A 19953-nucleotide genomic window follows, 5' to 3' on the forward strand; every position below is an offset into this window, starting at 1 on the left:
GAGCCGCAGCCGCAGCCCGCGTAGGCAGCTTGGCGGCGGGTCCGGCGCCTTGGCCCGGCACCGCCCGCCGTCAGGCCCGGCCCCAGGGGCGCGGCCGCTGGCTTCCGTCTCCGCAGGGGGCTCCGGGCCGCGGGCCGCCGGATGGCTCCTGACAAAAACCCCTTGACCACCAAGGCCAGCCTCTTCCTGAAAGCCCTGCTCGCTCAGATACAGGAAGTGGAAACGAGCGAACAGCCCGGAGCGCGGCCGCGGCGGTTGCTCCACTCGCCGCGGGGCTGGCAGCGGGGCCAGCCCGGGCCCTTCCCACGGGCCAGCGCCAGGGGCATGCGGGCGCCGGGGCCACCGCGGCCCGCCCGTCCCGACCCCTGAGCCCCTCGGTCCTCTGTCTCGCGGCTGCTGGCGGCATGATCCGACGGGCCGGGGCGCCCGTGCGCGGGGACCCCACGGGGTAAGTCCGGGCGGGCGCCCCCTCTCTGCGCATCCCAAATCGCCTTCCCCTACTCCAGGAGTTTCCGAAGCTCCGGAGAGGAGCCCTGGCGCTGGGACCTCGGGAGTGACATACCGAGACCGACCCCCGGTAGCAGCCAAAGCCGGGCCCGCGGGTCTGCGGGGAAAGGGGCGGTCCTGGTGACTTTGCAGGACTCGGCGACTTGGCTAAACTTTTCCGCCCAGGCGCTGCTCCCCGGGAACGCAGCGGGGAAGTTCGGCCCGGCTCGAGCGGGTGCTAAGCAGGCGTCGCTACCTGTCAGAGCTGGGGCCCCGGGACTGTGTGGACGCGGCCCCTTCTCCCGCGTACTGCCAGGCCTGTACGTTGGATGCAAACACGCGCCGTCCCGGCCCAGCCAGCCTCCCGCGTCTGCCGCTCCGCCTGCACCCTTCGCGCGTCCTCGGGCTCTGGGACCCGGCCGGGCGTTGGGTGAGGGGCCAGGATCCCCGGAACTCGGGCCCCCGCGACCGCAGCTGACCGGCCCGCCTAGACCAAGGGCACACCGGGATCCCCACCCCACCCCCGGCCCAGGCTGATACTGTGACCTTCGGACCCGCCCTGGCCAAGCCTGAGGCTTGGGTAGGGTCCTGAGCGCACGCACGGGCTTCCCGTGGCCTGTGGGATCCCCCGGGGCGAAAGCCCAGCTTGGAGTGCGTGAAATCCAGCCGGTGTGGGAACCGGCTTCTGAGAAGGGTTCCTGGTGCCTAGTTTCATGCCCTACGCCCCTACTTCGCGACCTGGGGCTTCAGGACACCACTGCTTAGGGCTGCTCTCCGCGGAGAAAGTCCCCACGACGCGCCCAGCCCAGAGGAAGTCAGGGGTAGCTACTAGGCTGGAAGCTTCAGGTGTTGGGGACGCTCCAGGTGTGAGGTGAATTCCTGAGAAGGCCCCTCAGAACCTTACAGAGTGTCAAGTTTGATGGGCGTGTCTGGGGGGAGCCATTGCCGTCTTTTGGTTGATAAGTCCGGGGCCAGCTTGTGTGATGGACACCTCGCCGCTAGCCTGGCTAAGCGCAGTGACCTCATCTCCAAGGCCTCTGTGCTCCTCTTCGTAAAACCCGAGGGTGGGGCCATCTTGGTCCATTATTCGCCCACCGCCCTGCAGTCCCCAGTTGGCCGGCAGCTGGAGATGACAGGCTTCCAATAGGGCGGGGTGGGAGGGGCTGCGGGATGGCCCAGAGGGGCCTTGAGCTCATCTGGATCCTCTCCCTTCCTTACTTTCCCCCCTCCCTCACCGGGCCTCAGTCCGGAAATTCTGGCTGAATGGCTTTCCCTGGGACATGACCTCTGAAAAGGCCAATGCCATCCGGTGGGAGGAAGTTGGAATTCCTTGACCCACTGGGTGGAAAGCACCCCCCACCCCGGGAAGGGGCCCTCTTGAGCCAGTGTCTGCTACACCAGGGATTGGTGCCTGGAGCCTGCAAGCAAAGTTCCCAGGAGAAAAGGGAGGTGAGGGGTCACCTGACCTCACCAACTTCCCATTTCCCCAGGGCTGACCTGGCCTGACCCACTTCTGGCCTTTTTTTGTTCCTGCGTTAGTTATTTAACCTCTCTGTGTCTAGGCTTCACCAAAAAAACCAAACCAGTTGCCCTTGAACCCAACTCAGCAACCCTATAGGACAAAGTAGAAGTGCCCCATAGGGTTTCCAAGGCTGTAATCTTTATGGAAGCAGACTGCCACATCTTTCTCCCAAGGAGCAGCTGGTGGGTTCCAACCACTGACCTTTCAGTTAGCAGCTGAGCTCCTAACCATTATGCCACCGGAATTCCTTTTCTTATCTATAAAATGAGGGTAAGCAATAGTACCTACTTCTTGCAGTTGTTTTGAGGATTAAATGAGATAACGCATAGATAGCGTTAGCACATTAGCCTGTAGGGTACATAGTAAACCCTCAATAAAACCCAAAACCAAACCCCCTGCCATCGAGTCGGTTCTGACTCATAGCAACCCTATAAGACAGAGTAGAACCGCCCTATAAGGTTTCCAAGGAGCAGCTGGTGGATTCAAATTGCCAACCTTTTGGTTAGCAGCAGAGCTCTTAACCACTGTGCCAGCCGGGCTTCAAAACCTCAAGTTATTACTGTCATCATTTGTCGAGTGTGACCCCTCTGTTTGCCAGCTGTGTAGCCTTGAACATCAACCTGATCTCTGCCTCGTCTGTGAATTGGGGATGATAGTAACGCCTACTTCAGAGGAAAGGAGCCCTGCTGGCACAGTGGTTAAGCTCTCACAAGGTCAGCGGTTCAGACCTACCAGCCACTCTGTGGGAAAAAAGATGTGCCAGTCTGCTTCCATAAAGTTTACAGCCTTGGAAACACTATGAGGCAGTTCTACTCTGTTCTACAGAGTCGCTATGAGTCATAATCAACTCCATGGCAATGCCTTTTACTTCATAGGATTTTTTGTTTTGAAAATTGGATGAATTAATATTTTCAAAGCACTTAGAACCGTGCCTGACACGTTGTGAGTGTTATATGAATATTGGTTTGTTTGCTTTATTTTAGAGAACATTTTGGATTGGAAGCGTTCCTAGATGGCATTTCATTTAACTTGGTACCCAGTATACAAATCCCCTTTACCACCTTCCTGAAAGGTGCTTGCACGCCTCCAGTGACGGAGAGCTTACTACCGCTGGTGGCAGCCCTCTGACAGGCAGATACCTAAGAAAGGACTTCCTTAACTTGAGTTACGGTTTGCCTCCCTCAACTTCTACCATTTGGGATCCCGTTCTCCCCTTGGGAGAGAGAGAGCATTTGACTGTCAAGTATTAAAAGGCAGTTCTCAGGTATGCCCCACCCCACCCCCAGCTGCCCGTGTTCCCTGGCCTGCACATTGCCTGTGCTACAGTGCCCAAAGATTATAAGGAGAAAGTATTAATAGCCCTCACCCCCAGATCCTGCTGGCTAGTCAGGGCCGAGTCCTGAGTCCTAGGCCAAGTTCATCTTTCCATCCCGCTCTCCCCCAACCCGCTTCTCCTCTCTGGCAGGGGATGTTCAGACACCTGGGGGAATGCCTCTCTCCCCCCTCCCAGGGGCTAGGGTGGTGTGTCTCTTGGGTGTGGGCCCCTAGAATCTAAGTCTAGAGACCTTGTCAAGCAAACTGTCTTTGTTATCTAGTGCTGCTGTAACAGAAATACCACAAGTGGGTGGCATTAACCAACAGAAATTTATTTTCTCATAGTGAAGAGGCTAGAAGTCTGGATTCAGGGTGCCAGCTGGAGAAATGCTCTCTCTGCTTCCTCGGGAAGAAAAATCCTTGTCTCAGCTTCTCTAGCCCAGGCTTCTTTCTCTCATCATGCCTGCTCACCTCAGCCCCTGATCTGCTCTCTCTCTCTTTTTTTTTTTTTTTATCTCAACCCTGATTAGTTTTAAGACACACCAACACTAATATGGCTGCCTTACTAACATAGCAAAGAAAACTCTATTCCCAAACAGGATTACCTCCACCAGTATAGTGGTCAGGACACCAACAAATATTTCAGGGGACACAATTCAATCCATAATCCAACAGTCTACTTCTGTTAGAAAATTCAGCTGGGGAGATAAAATGCAGACAGGCAGCCATGTGCCTCAGGCGCGAAAGCTTTCTCACACCGTTCAGGTTCTGGGCTCTGCCGTTCATTCAAGGTTTGTGCAGCAAAGTGGCACTGCTCTAGGTCAGGGCCCAGCATTAAACCAAGCCACTGCCCGCTTGGAGTTGACACTCCATGAGGAAAGAACAGAGAGTAAGGGTAAGGGGCATGGGGAACCCAGACGGGCCTTCCAGAGCAGGTGGTCAGGGAGGCCTGCTCTGAGGAGGTGGCCTCTGGTAGAGGCCTGAAGGAAGTGGGCAGTTCAGGCAAATGCCTGGAGGCCAAGTGCTTGGTGTGTTGGGAACTCCAGGCCAGCATGGCTAGAGTAAAGGGAGACAGGACAGAAGGCGGTGGATCAGGCAGGCCTTTGCAGTCGAGCACACTGTGAGTGGGACGGGACCTGCAGGGGTTTAAACAGAGGGACCTGATCCCACGTGGCTTTGCACAGGATCACTCCGGCCTTTGTATCAAGGACACGGGCTGCAGCGGAACAGAAGCGGAAGCAGGGTGATCTGCAGAGAGACCCTGCGGTGGCCAGGAGAGAGGGGTGGTGGCTGGACGGTGGCAGTGTGAGATTTGCTGATGGAGTGGAGGTGAGGTGGGAGAGAAAGTGGGGCAAGGGTGAGGATGACTGGGGTGAAGCCGTGACTGCCAGGGGGCTGTGCTTCAGGGGACAGATGCCAGACTGTGATGGAGGGTGTCACCTTAGGATGTGTGTGCTCAGAGCCCACTCAACCTATCCACTATGGGGGGGGCTGGGGGGGGAAGCAGGTACGGGGGCCTTGCCCGTCCACAGTGGGGGTGGGGGCGGCCAAGCAGGTACTCCGGACCTGCCCATCCACAGTGGGGGTAGGAGCAGCCGAGCAGGTACCCCAGACCTGCTCATCCACAATAGGGGTGGGGGTGGCCAAGCAGGTACCCTAGGCCTGCTCACCGTGGTAGCAGAGTAGTTGCACATTCATGTGTTTGTTATATTGAGGGTCTGCTGAAGATTTCACTGGAAAAAATGTGGCTGTCACTGACCTAATCCAGTCCCCTAATTTAATGACAATGAAACGAAGACCAGAGAGAGGAAGTGCCTCATCCAAGGTCATGGGAGCTAGAGGTGGAGCTGGGCCTAGAATGTGGGTCTCCTGAGCCTGCGAAGCGCTGCCTAGGCAAGGCCCCAGGGTCTGGGAGAGCCCCACCTTCTGCCTTACACTTGGCGATGCAAGGAAGATGAGGAACCACTTGAGAGGTGTTCTCAGCCCCTCCAGACTCTGAGATGGGCTGCTGAGTTCAGGGTTGGAGGCTCTTCCAGGGCAGGGTCCACCCAGTGGTGAATTTAGGGTCCCAGCCCAGAGCTCCAGCTCTCCCCCCTGACCTGGGCTGCTTTCGGGTGGGCTGCTTTCAGGGACAAATGCTCCCAAGTAGTTCTGGCTGGCCCTCAATTGGGAGACCCACCTCTGTCCACTCCTTAACAAAGACTATGGGCCACAAGTCAGCGTGAGTTACCTCAGGGGCTCAGGCCTGCACTTCTGGGCCCTGAGAATCCCCTGTGCGTCCCCTGGGAAGCAGCGGAGAGTTCCGGGGGTGGGGTGCAGGGCCTAGCTTGGGAGAGGATGTCAGCCTATTTCCCCTGAGGGCTTCCTGCCCATCTCCCCTTCACCCCTGCTGCCTCCCTATCCCAAGCCTGGGTCCCTGTTTTGTGATCTGTGTTGAGGTCCTGAGCTGTAAAAGCTTGAAGTGTTGGAGCACCTGTTTAACCCAGGGGATCCAGAAATCAAGAACTGAACCCCACCAGGAGTGGGTATAAGCCAGAAGCAGAGGGAAGCGTGGTATTCAAGGGAGGACACACATGGACCTCAGGAGGCTGAGGTGGCCTTCGGTGCCTGCTAGCCACAGTCCAGAGCTGAGAGAAGGAAAGAAGGTAACCGACAACCCCAGAGTCTCTCCCTCCAAGCCCTCGCAGTTTCCACCTGTGGCAGGGAGATTCAGGCAATGACAAATGGGCAGAATCAGGCAGTACAGAGGAGGGGCAAGCTAGGGGGAGGGGGTGCCTGAGCCAGGGCACAGAGGTGGGAAAGCATGCAGCAGGACTAGGGAAGCAGAGGTCTACCCGACGGCCAGCACTCAGAGTCACAGTGTGCACACTGCTGACCAGGTATCAGGGCCTGAGAGAAAGTAAGTTTTGATGTGAGTGACATTGATGGAAAAGGGGTAAAAGCATGAAGGGGGCTGTCCCCAGGGCCCCATCCTGGGCCCAGGCCACTCTTGGTGGTCTGGGGGACCTATGGGCCCAGAAAGAGCCCCAACGTGGGGGAACTGACCCAAAAAGCCCCTTAGCTTCCTGTTTGCCCCCAACTGTCTGTCCCTCATTAAGGAGTCACCTTTAGAAGGGAGTGGGGGTGGTGAGTCATGTTATTCTTGGGAAATTGGCTTAGTGCCGTTTTGATGGCAACTCTAGAACTTTTTGTCTGTGTAACTATTACACTGAACCAATGGTTTATTCTGAGAAGCTAGGAAGTTGAAATGCTTCTGCCCTCCAGGGGTGTCCAAAACCTGGTTTCCCCAAGATTGGAGCTAAAGATGGAAATCCCAATTTTAAGGACTTTTCCAAATGTTGATCTCCTCTCCTCCCCGCTTCCCTCAAATGAGCCCCTCCAGGGGCATGGTTCTCTTTGATAGAGATGGAGACAGCCATTATAACTGCTGCTTAGCATGTTCCCCCATGACCTCTAGTCACCCTCAGGTGCCACACTGTCCTGTTAAAAGTCCCCGTGGGGAAGTCCTGTCTTCCATACCCCACTCCAGTTCTGTCCGAAGCCAACCAATGCATAGCTGTCCTCCCCAGACAAACCCGTCACCTCCACCCCTTTGCCCATGAACTTCCTTCTGCCTGGGAATGTTGCCTCTCTGAGCCTTCTGCCCTTTTTAAAGGCTTGCTTCCTCCATGAAGCCTTCTGTCTACTCCAACCCACGGGGATTGCTTGCTCTTTTTCCGGTACACATACCCTTCTTTTCACGAACCACTTGTTTGCCTAGCAATGTTGGAGAAGCCAAAAACCCCTTTAATATCAGGTTATAAACATCCAGAGAAAAGGGCCAGATCTTTTAGTTCCATATTCTTCTGTCCTGCACACAGTTGGCACTGCAAACATGCTTGAGGATGCTGATAGACTGAATGGGATTCCAAAGGTCGCCTCTCAGCCTTCTCTTCTGTGTCCTGAGGCATATGAATTTCTGGGGGGAGGGGGACCGGGAGGGTTGGGTCCCTGGACTGCAGAAGTGAGGAGCTCAACAGCAGTTGGTGACACCCCTCCTGGGTGACCCTTCCCAGTCTGGAAGGAGGAGGGTAGCTGGCACCTGTCCTTAATTTTGTCCCTAGCCTGCTCCCTACACTTCTGGGGAGTGCAGATGGGGAAGGGAGAAGCCAGCCCTGGCTCACGAGTTCATATTACATCCTCAGGCAAAAGAATGGAGATCAGCTGGGTGTACAGATTCTGGGGGGGGGGGGGGGGGGGCGGGGTTGCAAATGCAGGTGCGTGGTCCACTGAGAAACTAGGAAAATGAGGATGTTGGTTGGTGTGTGTGTGCGTGCATGCACGCGCACGCACGGTCCTGCACACGTGTGTGGTCAGTGTATCATCTAAGCCACACTGTCTTTGCTTGGGCAGAACTGTGCTTTATCCTGAGATCACGGCTTTTTGCAGTGTTAAGCCTCCTTTCTTTTATAAAATGATTGGGTAAGTTGGTGGTGGTTGTTCGTTTTTAATATCTTTATTTGGTGCAATGAAAGGTTGCTGACAAAAGTCTGAGAAGCGCTGCTCTAGTTGCTTCAGTGGCATTTACGCATTTTGTACTCCCCCCGCCCCCCCGCCGCCCACCTTATACTTCCTCCCCCAAGCCTGGAACTGAGATAATCAACTTAATTGTATCCTCCTTTGCTAATTTGGAAGAGGCTTGAGGACTTTGCATGCTGTGGGACGTCAGTAGGGCTGGGGGATATCTCTAGGGTCCTGTGTCCTCTGGTGTTTTGGGATTTTAGTGTAGGGAACAAGTCTCTCTCTGGACCTTGGTTTCCCCACCTGAGAAACAAGCTTGGTGATCTCTGAGGTCCCTGCTCAGTCTGACATTCTGTGATTCCGGGAATTACTGGCTAGCAGGCAGCAGAAGCTGGTATTCTGGAGGAAAATTAGAGTTCAGGGGACTGAAGTGCCAGTTGGAGATGAGGTAGCCTTGTAGAACAGTCTAGAACATGTGGGTACATTTTCATAGAAACAAAGAACCATAAAGGAGACTTCTGGGCCATCACCCTGACCAAATGCCTGAAAGGAAATGTTTGTTCACTGCTGTGGGTTTGTTTTTTTTTTAACTTGTCTTGAAAAAAAGTACATCAGTTTTGGGGGCCCACTTTAGGTAGAGGCTCGTAGCTTCCTAGTAGAACTTGCTGACTGGACAGTGGGTTGGGACAGTTTCTTTCAGGCGGGGAGCAATTGGGTTACATTGGAGTAGCCTCTCTCTGAGCATGGCTGGATCTGTGAGGTGGAGCCTGCAAGCCCTCCATCCACCCGCCATTTTGCGTCGGGGCTGTGGAGATTCTGAGAAGAATGGAGGCAGCCTCATGAGGTTCTGGCTGGGAAACCATCTGTGAAATCTGCCCCTGAGAGGGCTTGAGAGGGATGAGGTCTGAGGGGAGGCTGTACCATGGTGGGGAAGGGCGCTCAGGTGGGCCACAAGCTAAAGGAAGGAGCTCCCTGCCAGGCTGCGGCCTCCCACAAGCACACCCAAGGCTGCTCAAGATAGCCAGCCTGTCCCTGCGCAGGCGGGGGTGGCAGACGACACTGTGTCTCCCATCCCCCCACACAGTGACACACAGTGAAATCAGTCCCTTCCTTCCTATCAGAGTAGCCTTGAAAGAGAAGAAAGGGGTGGGCAGGTATAGTGGAGCCCTCATCTCAGCTTGGGTCCCTCAGGGCAGCGGGGAGGGCCTTACTGACTCCATATCTGTGTGGCTCTGAGCCTCAGGCCTTTGATAGAAGAGTCTGGCAGCTGCCATCAGGACCTCAGCCTCTCTCTCACTCTCCTCACCTGCCAGCCAGGCCCTGCACAGCCTCAGGCACGCCTCTTCACAGGGGTACGGAGGTCGAGGGGACAGAAACAGCTCTGGTGGTCAGGAGCTTTGAAAGTGGCAGCAGACCCCTCCCATCTTATTAGTGATTCCGGGATGCCTGCACCTCTATCAGTACACATTTGAAAGAATGAACCAGCCTGCCACAAAATGGCAGTTCCCTTTTAGAAGAAACGCTTCAGGGAGCAGTTGTGGTCAATGCCTGCTGCCCTGTGTGCAGCCGCTGCAGTACACGCTTAGGCCACATCCTATGGGGTAATGGTGCCAGCCAGGGCTGCACCCTCCTGCCTGGGCCAAAACAGGGTGAGCTGTTCCCCAGAGCTTGGCCCCACCCCAACCCTGGGGTCCTGGGGAGGTAAGGATTTGAGGAAAAGGACGCTAGAGAGGGGACCTTTGAGCCTGTTGGTGAAGGAGTGCTCTAGAGGGTCTCCCCTACAGGATATGCCCCCCTATGAAGGTGACCCCCGTTTCATCACTGACTTTGGAATCTTTAACAAAGCCAAAAAACTTTTACTCTCTAGTTAAGTGATGACCCTTTAAATGACAAACGCCATGAGTGACAAGGCAGGTGTCAGGGACTGAGAGAAGAGTTTTCTAGAGGGGTGGAGTGGGACAGCCCAGATAAAGGGGAGAGGACCGCAGTGGGGAGCAGAGAAGCCTTCTTCCTCCACAGGTTTTCCCAGGGCTAAGTTGTCCCCTGTGACAATGGGTGTACTCCCTCACCCACCTCCTAGGCCCGAAGAAATAAAGGGCTTTGCATTTAAAATTCACAATCTGATGGTCTCTGGCTACAGGAGTGAGCTGTCAAAGAATAATTCAGCAGGGGCCTCTTTCCCCAGCCTCCGCGTCCTCAGCTTCTTTAATCTTCTACGTGAACATCAGAAATTGATCATGTAATTTCCTCTAGGGATATTGCTGTTCAAAGTAAGGACTTAGCTCACTACTGATGGCACCTGAGGACAGCATTTATTGTGCTTGCTTCTTTCTGTTCTTGATGTTTTTGACAGTGCATCCATCTAAAATATACCCAGGGATTCTTCTCTCAGTGAATGTTGTCTTCATCCATCCACCTATCCAGGTATACCTCCACCTACCCAACTATCAACCCATCCATCCATCTATTCATTCATCCACCCATCCATCCATTCACCTATCCATCCACCTACCCATCATCTATCTGTCCATCCATCCATCCATCCATCCATCCATCCATCCATCCATCCATCCATCCATCCATCCATTTACCAAATACTTGTTGAACATCTGGGAGTTTCCAGATTACCTCCTAGGGAAAATAAGACAAATGCACACAATATTTTTAAAAAAGCTGCTGAGGAGTTCTTACACTTAGCTGTGGTGAGCAGGAAGGACTCCCTGGCAGAGATGGCATTTGGGTTAGGCCTTGAAGAATGAGTAGGATTTTAACAGCTGATACTGAATATATATGGAGAAGGGTCTTCCAGATAGTGTACAACAGTGGGAAGGGACAGATTGTGTGGGACAGTCCTAAAGGGCCCAATACAGGGGGCAGGGAGAATGGGTTCAGTGTGTGATGGGCCTGGAAAGGAAGCTGGGGCCCATACTGGCAGAAGAGTTTGAATTTTACCATGATGGCGAGGACCAAGGGCTCTCCCACTTACTTGCTCGGCGACCCTGGGCAAGACACTGAACCTGCCAGAACATCGCCTTTCTCATCTGCCAAGTTGGGGATAACGATCCCTACCTCGCAGGGTTGCAGCCAGGATTACTTGAGGTGACGTGCCTAGCCCTTTGGACTGTGAGATCAGTTGGGGGAAGTTACCTGTACGTGTGGGGTGGGAGCAGGTGTGCAGTTAGGGCTGTTGATTTTCCAAAAGAAATTTTATTGTATACTTGAAAAAGTTCACACACAGGTACACAAAAAATTTAAAGCATCAAACACTTTTATCCCTTTGAATCTGTGCCTAGTCGAAATGCGTGTTTACACAATTGTCCTTACACGGTTTGGATCTGTGTGTACGGGTTATTTTGTGTTCCTCTTTTTTTTTTTTGTAAACTTTATTTCCTGTACACATTCTACATGCCGTGCTGTGGACATGTGCTACCAACATAAGATCTTTGGTGGCCTTATCATGTCATGATTATTTTAAAGGATTGGTGTTGGCTTAGTCATTTGGCTGTGTTGACTTCTTAGCATCTTTCCAAGTCTGCTCTGTTTTAAATGAAACACCTGCAAACCCCGTGGACCTAGGGTTTTGGGACCGCTTCCTTGGAGTCTGTCACCATCCTGGAGTCTTTGAGTTCAAGGTTGAAGTAAAGCCTGTTGATTACCCCCTGAATTTTGGACATAAAATTCAGCTGAACGTTTCCCAATTTTTTTTTTTTTTCAGCTACATGTGGCCATGGGATTAAATTCAGGACAGTGGGATACATGTGGGCAGGGCAATTTCTTTGGAGGTGTCCTCTTTCCTGTTGGCCGGAATGCAGATGTGATGGCTAGAGTTGGAGCAGCCATCTTGGACTCTGAGGTGAACTTGAGGAAGGAAGCCATGCAGGGCGGAGCAACAATATAGTAGAGGCCTGGATCCCAGACATGGTGGAGTATCCTAGCCCTCTGTTCCCAACCTAGACTTTTAAATGAAAAAGGAATGCATGTCTATCTTGTTTAAGTTACTGTTATTTTAGATTTTCTGTTACAGCCAAAGTTAATTCTAACACAAAAAGTTTTATATCTCTTGTCACATAGTGCAAGGAATACTCAGCTGCAATTCCTTTTTTATTGGAGGTGGGAAGGAGATAGAGGAGAGAGGCGAGGCAGTTATGAGATTGGCTCAGGCTCTTGTTTCAAGGACTGGATTGTAAACATTTTTCATATTCATTGTTTATGAAATTTAAATTTCACCAGGAGCTTCAGACCTGTTATTTTGGTTTGTGATTCTGACTCCCAAATCCTTGTGTTTGGACTGAGCTAGATATTGCTGATCAAGGTAGCCACAGTCACCTCTCCCAGCCTCAGTTTCCTCATCTGTGGTTTGAATGAGAACTCTTCTAGGTTAACCCCGCCTGTGCTGGTGTTCTACAGCTCCGTCTGAGATTTGGTGTCCCACTCACACCAGCAGAATAAAGGCCCAGGGCCCAGTCTGAATAGCACCATGTTCTTACCAGCTGCCCTTCATTCATTCATTCATTCACCGTCTCTTTAAGAGAACTTGCTGGGTCCCAGGCTGGGCTTGTGCTGGCCCCTGGCTACTGGGAGTGTGCAGTGGATACCTTACCTGTGGGTTCAGCCTCAGGAAAGGTTTGTCCTGAAATGGCTGGGGCTTGCCTTCTTCCCGGGGGCAGCACAGGCTTATCCGGGGCCTGAAGGAGCCTGCGTGGAGTCGTCCTTCCCAGTCCAGGATCACACCCTCAAGCCTGTGTCTGAGAGTCTCCACCGTGGCCTGGGATTCAGTGGGGTGCGCTGACTTGAGGGGATGAACAGTGACCCTTGAAGTAGCTTGGTGGACAGTCTGGGCTTTTCTTCCACCGGCCAAGTCAGTGTCCACCCCTGGTTCCAGCATCGTCAGGTATCAGAACTGAGCGCTGCCCTGGAGACCACCTAGTCCTTCTGACTCCTGGTTACAGATAAGGCTGTGGCTCCAAGGGGAAATGGTTCCTCAAAGTCTCACAGCTGGACCCGACACTTTGTGGGACTCCATGCAGGTACCCAGGTCGCTGCTTTGCATGAGGCCTGGTGACGGGGAAGGACGGACACCTCAGCCTCCACTGGCTGCCTCTCTCCGGCCTCTGGACGAGGCTGAGCTCTCTCCTGCCTCAGGGCCTAAGCTCACATGCCCCACCCCCACCTCCTCCAAGGAGGAGCCTCTAAGGCCACTGCGTGCAGTTGTGCAGGTTGTTCACTGCACAGACACTTTGCTGAGAGAGGGGCAGGTGGGGCTGAAATTGCTGAAACTCATTCGTTTCTTCCCTGCCCTCAGAAACCAGGTGCTTTTAGACCAGTTCTGACTCCTAGCAACCCCGCGTGTGTCAGAGTAGAACTGTGCTCCACAGGGTTTTCCGTGACTGATTTTATGAAAGTAGCTTGCCAGGGCTTTCTTCCAAGATACCTCTGGGTGGACTAGAACTGCCAACCTTTTGGTTAGCAGCTGAGCACGTGAACCATTTGCACCACCAGGGACTCCCCTCTGCCCTTATAGTTTTGCCTTTTTGAGTATGTCCTACAAGTGGCATCATCGAGCATGTCGCCTCGTGAATCCAGCTCCTGTCACTCAGCCTAATGCATTTGCGATCCAACATGTTGTCGCTGTCTCAGGAGTCTAATTTCCTTTTATCACTGAGAGTATTGCATTGTATGGATGTACCGGTTTGTTTATCCATTCACCCATGGGGCACATTTGGGTTACTTGCAGTTTTGGGCGATTACAAATAAAACCGTTACAAATGCTCTTGAACAGGTTTTTGGAAGCAGAGTCACATAGGCGGCCTTGCGGTTGGCTGCTGTGTGGGGAAGGGCGAGAGGGGGCCAGACAGGACGTGGGGAGACAGAGGAAGGCTACCGTAGGGTCTGAGCAGATAGTCATGGTGATCTGGCCCAGAGTCTCGGCAGCGGGGTGGACAGAAGTGGGGAGACGGGTGATTTAGGAGGCAGAGTGGGTGGAGTCGGTGGTGGATTGGGTGTGTAGTGATGGGGAGGGGAGACCACCTTACCTCTCTGGACACCTCCCCGAGGGAGAGCAGCTGTGTGGCTCAGGGTGGCTGCCTGGGTGTGTGCATTAGGGACGTAGAGCAGTACAGCGTCGTGGGTAAGGTTGCCCTGGAGCAAACTCAGGGTTCACGGTCCACACTCTACTTCAGGTTCCTCATCTGTAAAATGGGGGTAAAATATTCCCCTGAAGTCTTAAAACCAAGCAATAGTTTAGCTTAACTAGTAAATGATGTCTGCCTTGAGCATTGTGTTCTTTTAAGAATTACCTATATGGAATCAAAGGTGAGATAGGAACCTTAGGGAACAGTGAGTTTGTGTTAATGGGGGAAGAGAAACTTAGAAAAGGAGGGTGAGAATGGTTGCACAACTCAAAGACTGTAATCAGTGTCACTAAACTACATGAAAAACTGTTGAATTGGTGTATGTTTTGCTGTGTATGTTCTCAACAACAGCAAAATAAATTTTAAAAAAATTTAAATGAGGATAAAACAGTTCCTAATTCGTAGCGACCACCACCTGTCTGTCAGCTTGTTGTACTGTGGTGTGTTGCTATGATGCTAGAAGCCCTGCCACCAGTATTTCAAATACCAGCAGGAACACCCATGGTGGACAGGTTTCAGTGGAGCATTCAGGCTAAGGCAGACTAGGAAGAAAGGCCTGGCCATCTACTTCTGAAGATCCACCAGTGAAAACCTACGGATTATGATAGACTAATATAGTGCTGGAAGAGGGCACGGGACTGGGCAATATTTTGTTCTGTTGTACATAAGGTTGCCATGAGTTGGAGGCAACTCAATGGCAACCAACAACAACAATTCTAAGAGGTGTTGTATTTCACATGGATTAGTATGAGTAATGAGCTTGGAATGGAGTCAGACAGAGTTCAACAATGTGAAGTGTTGTTCACCATCTTCTCGGGGGCCCCAACTCCACAGGCTTCTTGTCCATCCCACTCACCTGTCTGGCAGTGAGCTGCTTTGTGGGGTGGTCGGGAGGCCAGGTCTCTGGTGCCAGATCTGTCCCTGACTTGCTGTGTGACCTTGGGCTGGCTCCTTGACCTCTCTGATCATTGCCTCCGCTGTTCACGAAGCATGGAGGTACTGAGCTAGGCACAGTGACTCAGCAGCCCCCACACAGTAGGTACTTCATAAAAACATGACCAGGGAGGCCCAGGTGACTGGCTCTGGGGACACCTCCAGGCTTTGGAGTTGGCAGAGACTCCCTCTGCAATATTGTCCTCCCTCTTTGTTCCCAAATATATCCTCTGCCTCCAACAGGAGCTGCAGAGACAGCTGCCTAGTACCCTCAAGCCTTTAGGCATTCCGTGGCGAGCTGGCACCTGGCCTGGTCTCCAAGGACAGAGGCATGGTGGGCCCCAGTTCAAATGCCCCCACAGCTCCCAGGGCTCAGCCCCACTCTGAGGCCAGGTTCATGGGCAGGATTGGTGCCAGCCTAATGAAGAGAGATGCATCAGCGCTGCTAGGTAAATCTACCCCAAGTCTCTCCACTGTACTGTGTGCATCAGCAGGCACTCCTCTGGGTTAAGGTTGTCGTTGCTGTTAGCTGTTGTCGACTCGGCTCCCAACTTGTGGTGACCCCAAGCACAATGGAACAAAACACTGCCTGGTCCCGTGCCATCCCATGATCAGTTGTAGACTGTTGTGACCATCAGAGTTTGTTCCTTTTCCTAAATTTTGTTTCATTGTCGTTGAGAATGTACACAGTAAAACATCTACCAATTCGACAGTTTCTACATGTACAATTAGTAACACTGATTACGTTCTCCCAGTTGTGCAACCATTCTCGCCCTCCTTTTCTGAGTTGTTCCTCCCTCGAGAACATAAACAAAATGCCCCCTAAGATTCCTGTCCCATCTTTCCAGTTGTGTTATCAATTTGATCCCATATGGGTAGTTCTTAAAAAAGCATAATGCTCAAGGCAGAGTGTTGTTACTAGTTAAGCTAAACTATTGTTTGGTTTTAAAATGACTTCAGGGGATATTTTTAGTTTAAGGTTTAAAGATTATTTTAGGGCAATAGTTTCAGGGATTCATCCAGGCTCCATGGTTCCAGGAAGTCCAGATTCCATGAGAAAAGAATTTGAAATTCTTTTCTGCATTTCCCCCTTTTTTTATTAGGATTCTCCTATGGAATCTTTGATCAAAATATTCAGTAGTGGCAGCTGAACACCACCCAGTTCTTCCGGTCTCATGGCAAAAGAGGCAGTTGTTGACGGAGGCAGTTAGCCACACATTCCATATCCTCCTCTTACTCCTGACTCTCCTTCTTCTTCTGTTGCTCCAGGTGAATGAAGGCCAATTGTGCCTTGGATGGCGCTTGCAGGCTTTTAAGACCCCAGGCACTACACAGTGAACTGGGAGTTTAAACAGAAGCACTAAACACAGACTGTTATTAGGCCAATTAACTGGATGTCCCATGAAACCATGACCTTAAATCTCCAAACCAAGGAACCAAATTCCAAGAGGTGTTTGGTTGTACATAAGCAGCCTCAGCAGCTGCTCTTTTTTGTTGTCGTTGGTAAATATATCTATCACACAACTTTTGCCAATTCAACTTTCTACAGGTGTACAACTTACTGATAACAATTATAATAATCCACTGTGCAAACTTACCCTTAATCAAGGTGATATTTCCATCACCATTAACCCCCTATTTCCCCTTCCCTCCTGCCCCTGGTAACCACTAACAAACTTTGGTCTCTGTACATTTGCCTTTTCTTGTCTTTTTATATAAGTGAGATCATACAATTTTTGTCCTTTTGTGATTGGCTTATTTTGCTCAGCATGTCTTCAAGCTTCATCCATACCGTAGCATGTACCAAGACTTTGTTTCTCCCACTGGCTGAGTATTCCATTGTATGTATGTACTACATTTTGTTTATCCATTCATCTTTTGATGGGCATTTATGTTATTTCCACCTTTTGGCTATTGTGAATAGTGCTGCAATGAACATTGGTATACAAATCTCTTTTTGAGTCTCTGCTTTTAAATCTCTAGGAGTGGAATTGCTTGGTCACATGGTAGTTCTAATTTTAGTTTTTTGAGGATCCAGAGGGTTTTCATTGATTTTTAGAAGCAGATCACCAGGCCTTTCTTCCTGGTCTGTCTTAGTCTGGAAGTTCCTTGGACACCTGTTCAAAGGAGTGCCCATCTTATGATGGTCCTTCTTTAAAATGCACAGAACTTTGAATTCATCATCCCTTCCACCTCCTGGCCTCTGGTCTCTCTCCCCTCAGTGAGATTCGAAGGTTGGAAAGGACAATTTCCAAGAAGGGAGATGGTCAGCGCAAATATTTTGTATTCTGTGATTCTAATGAAAGAATACTTTTTGGGAGCAGTGTATCTACCAAGGCAAATAAACTTGGGAATTCTTGGCATTTATAGATCTGACGGTAATAATTACAGCAATTGTGTCTCATCGGTCTACTTCAGGCTACTTTGCTACAAGCTTTTGCTGTTGACTGTCATAGCCCTGTAGGCCTGGGGTTACAGGGCCCCGTTTACAGGCGAGATAACTGAGGCACAACCATACAGGCAGAGCTAAGACCTGAGTTCAGGTTTGTCAAAGTCCAGAGCCTCTGCCCTTAGCATCTGAACTCCTTGCATCCCTGGGTGGCTTTCAAGGTTCTGGGCCCTGGACCCCTCCCCTGGCACCCTACATGTGCCTGGGTCCTGGAAGGAATGCTGCTGGACCTTCCCCCACCCAAGCCTTCCAAGCCCCACTGACGGAGCGGCCTCCTGCCTCCCCGCCCCTCTTTGAGTTGGCCCTATATGGACAGACCTGGCGAAGAACCTGAGAGGTTGCCAAAGGTCCACCTGGCCCCCTCACGCCCCCACCTCTCCTCTGTCATCCATGTAATTCTTTCCTTGGATTCTTTGGATGGAATGTGCCTATCTTGCCTCGGGACTCCTCCTTGCAACTCCTTACTACCCCACCCCTAGTGCCTGCCCTGTTGTTAGTTGCCCTCAAGTAGATTCCAACTCATGGTGACCCAGTGTGTGCAGAGTAGAACTGCTCCACAGGATTGTCAAGGCTGTGGCTTTTTGGAAGCAGATTGCTAGGCCCGTCTTCTGAGGCACCTCTGGGTGGGTTTGAACCACCAACCTTTTGGCTGTAGTCAAGTCAGTGCTTAACCCTTTGTGCTGCACAGTCCTGGAGTGCCTGTCCTACTGTGCCCAAAGTTAGCTAGCCAGTATCCTCGGCTTCCTCCAACCTCCACCTTGAAAACTCACCCACACTGACTTCTGTCACGCTAAGGTGTGATGACTGCGCTCACTTTAAATCTGAGGGGGGTAGGGGGGCATCTCTGGTAACAGGGACAAAACCCCTAAAGGAATGCAGCCCTCAGGGTGGGCTTTCAGTCACGGACGTGGGCATGGTTTTGCTCTGTCAGGCGGCCTGGGCCTAGGAGGAGGCAGCTGCCAAGACCCATCAGGACCTCAGTTGGCCTGGGTGATCACATGACACGCTCACCCTCCAGTAGAGGAAATGTGGTCACAACAACTGTTAGGTGGGTTGCAGGGTGACTCAGTGTCACCGGGGTGGAGGGATGGTGACACGATAGTACTTTCCTGCAGGGTGCAGTTTGGGCCTGGTGTTCAAAGCCTGCGCCCTCACAATGCTAGGGGTACGTGCAGGATGGCAGGGGCTGGGAACCAGCATTGCACCCAGCCCCCAAGCCCTGGGCCAGCTCTGTGCTAGACCCCACCTCCCATTCAGAAAAGAGGGTTCACTTTTTCAAAGCAACCCCCTCCATGGTCATGTTTCACCCTTGCAGTGACCTGCATGAAGTAGGTGAGGGGCAAGAGAGAGAAAACCCGGGAGAACCAGCAGGCAGGGGCCTGAGTGAGGGTGGAGGCCCCTCATCTCCCCTTTTGGGATGACCCACCCACGCCCCTTTCTTCAGCCCCGATTGGCAGACGGGAGGGAAGGGCTTCAATCTCTTTTCCGTTTCCTCTCTATGCCCCAGATGATGGGGAACCACTGAGTAAGCAGCAGGAGGGCCAGAGGCCCGGTCACAGCCAGGTGCGTGGGCCCCCACATGTTGTGGGTGCTCCTGGAGGGTTGCTTGGAGGGCCAAGAGGTGTGCCTTCCTAGAGGCGTCCAGCCTCAAGCCTTCCTGTGCCTCGTGCCCAGGTTAGTCCATCCCTGGGGAGGAGGAGAAGGTGGGCAAGGGAGCTGGGAGTCTCTAGAAGGCCAAATTGCTCTGTGGGAGGACAAGCCCAGTAAGGACGAGGATCAGTGTACAAAAGCTAGCACTTTGTAGCAGCGCCTGAGAGGTGGGGCCGCCCTTAAACCCTGGAACAGATGACCAGGGAAGTGGAATTTCTTTTCCTGAAGAACTTCCCAAACAAGGTCGTTGTTAGTGGTCATGCATATAGTTTTCCTTCTTAACTAGCTTCTTTTCTCTTTTCTTTCTTTCTAATTAAATCAATTAAAATGAAGTAAATTAAAAATTCAGTTCCTCAGTCACACTAGCCATCTTTCAAGTGCTCAGTAGCCACGTGCGGCCAGTGGTGACCCAAAGAAACTCTTGTCATGCCTGCTTCCATCACTACCCCTCTTTCTCTGCTAAAGGGTAGCAGTCACCAGACCGTTATGGTAATTACTTCCTTGCCCTTTAAAAAATTTTTTTTTAACTTTTGGTGCAACAAAACGTCCTTGTCAACAACTTTTACATGTGCAATTCAGTGACATTGGTTAATTCTACAAGTTGTGCCATCTTTCTCATCCACCTTTTCCAAACGATTTCACTGTCATTAACACAAACTCACCGTCCCCCTAAGCTTCTCATCTATCTTTCAAATTGCTGTTATCAGTTTGATCACATATACATAATTCTTTAAAAGTGTATACTGCTTAATGCAGACTTTCTTTTTTTCACTGGGCTAAACTATTATTTGATTCAAAGATGACTTCAGGGGATAGTTTTGGTTCGAGGTTTAAAGATTTCCTCAGGGTAGCAGTTTCATGGGAGGGCATCATTCGGCCTCCATGGCTCTACAGAGTCCATGAGATTTTGAAATTCCATGTGAATTTGAAATTCTGTTCTTCATTTCTCCTCTTTTGATCACGTTTCT

At 51.7% G+C, this 19953-nt stretch overlaps 1 protein-coding gene across 1 annotated transcript in view; it reads left to right on the top strand.

Annotated features, from left to right (window-relative positions):
- The first annotated feature begins 338 nt into the window (after window positions 1-338).
- The window catches only part of RIN3 (Ras and Rab interactor 3), a 166511-nt gene continuing 146896 nt past the window's right edge, over window positions 339-19953 (top strand). The window contains exon 1 of the mRNA XM_023546647.2: window positions 339-448. Within this exon, the coding sequence (XP_023402415.2) occupies window positions 405-448 (44 nt within the window). The 5' untranslated portion in view covers window positions 339-404. The remainder of the gene's footprint in view (window positions 449-19953) is intronic.

The sequence above is a fragment of the Loxodonta africana genome, chromosome 10 (genome assembly GCF_030014295.1).
Source record: "Loxodonta africana isolate mLoxAfr1 chromosome 10, mLoxAfr1.hap2, whole genome shotgun sequence".
In the NCBI taxonomy this organism is placed as follows: domain Eukaryota; kingdom Metazoa; phylum Chordata; class Mammalia; order Proboscidea; family Elephantidae; genus Loxodonta; species Loxodonta africana.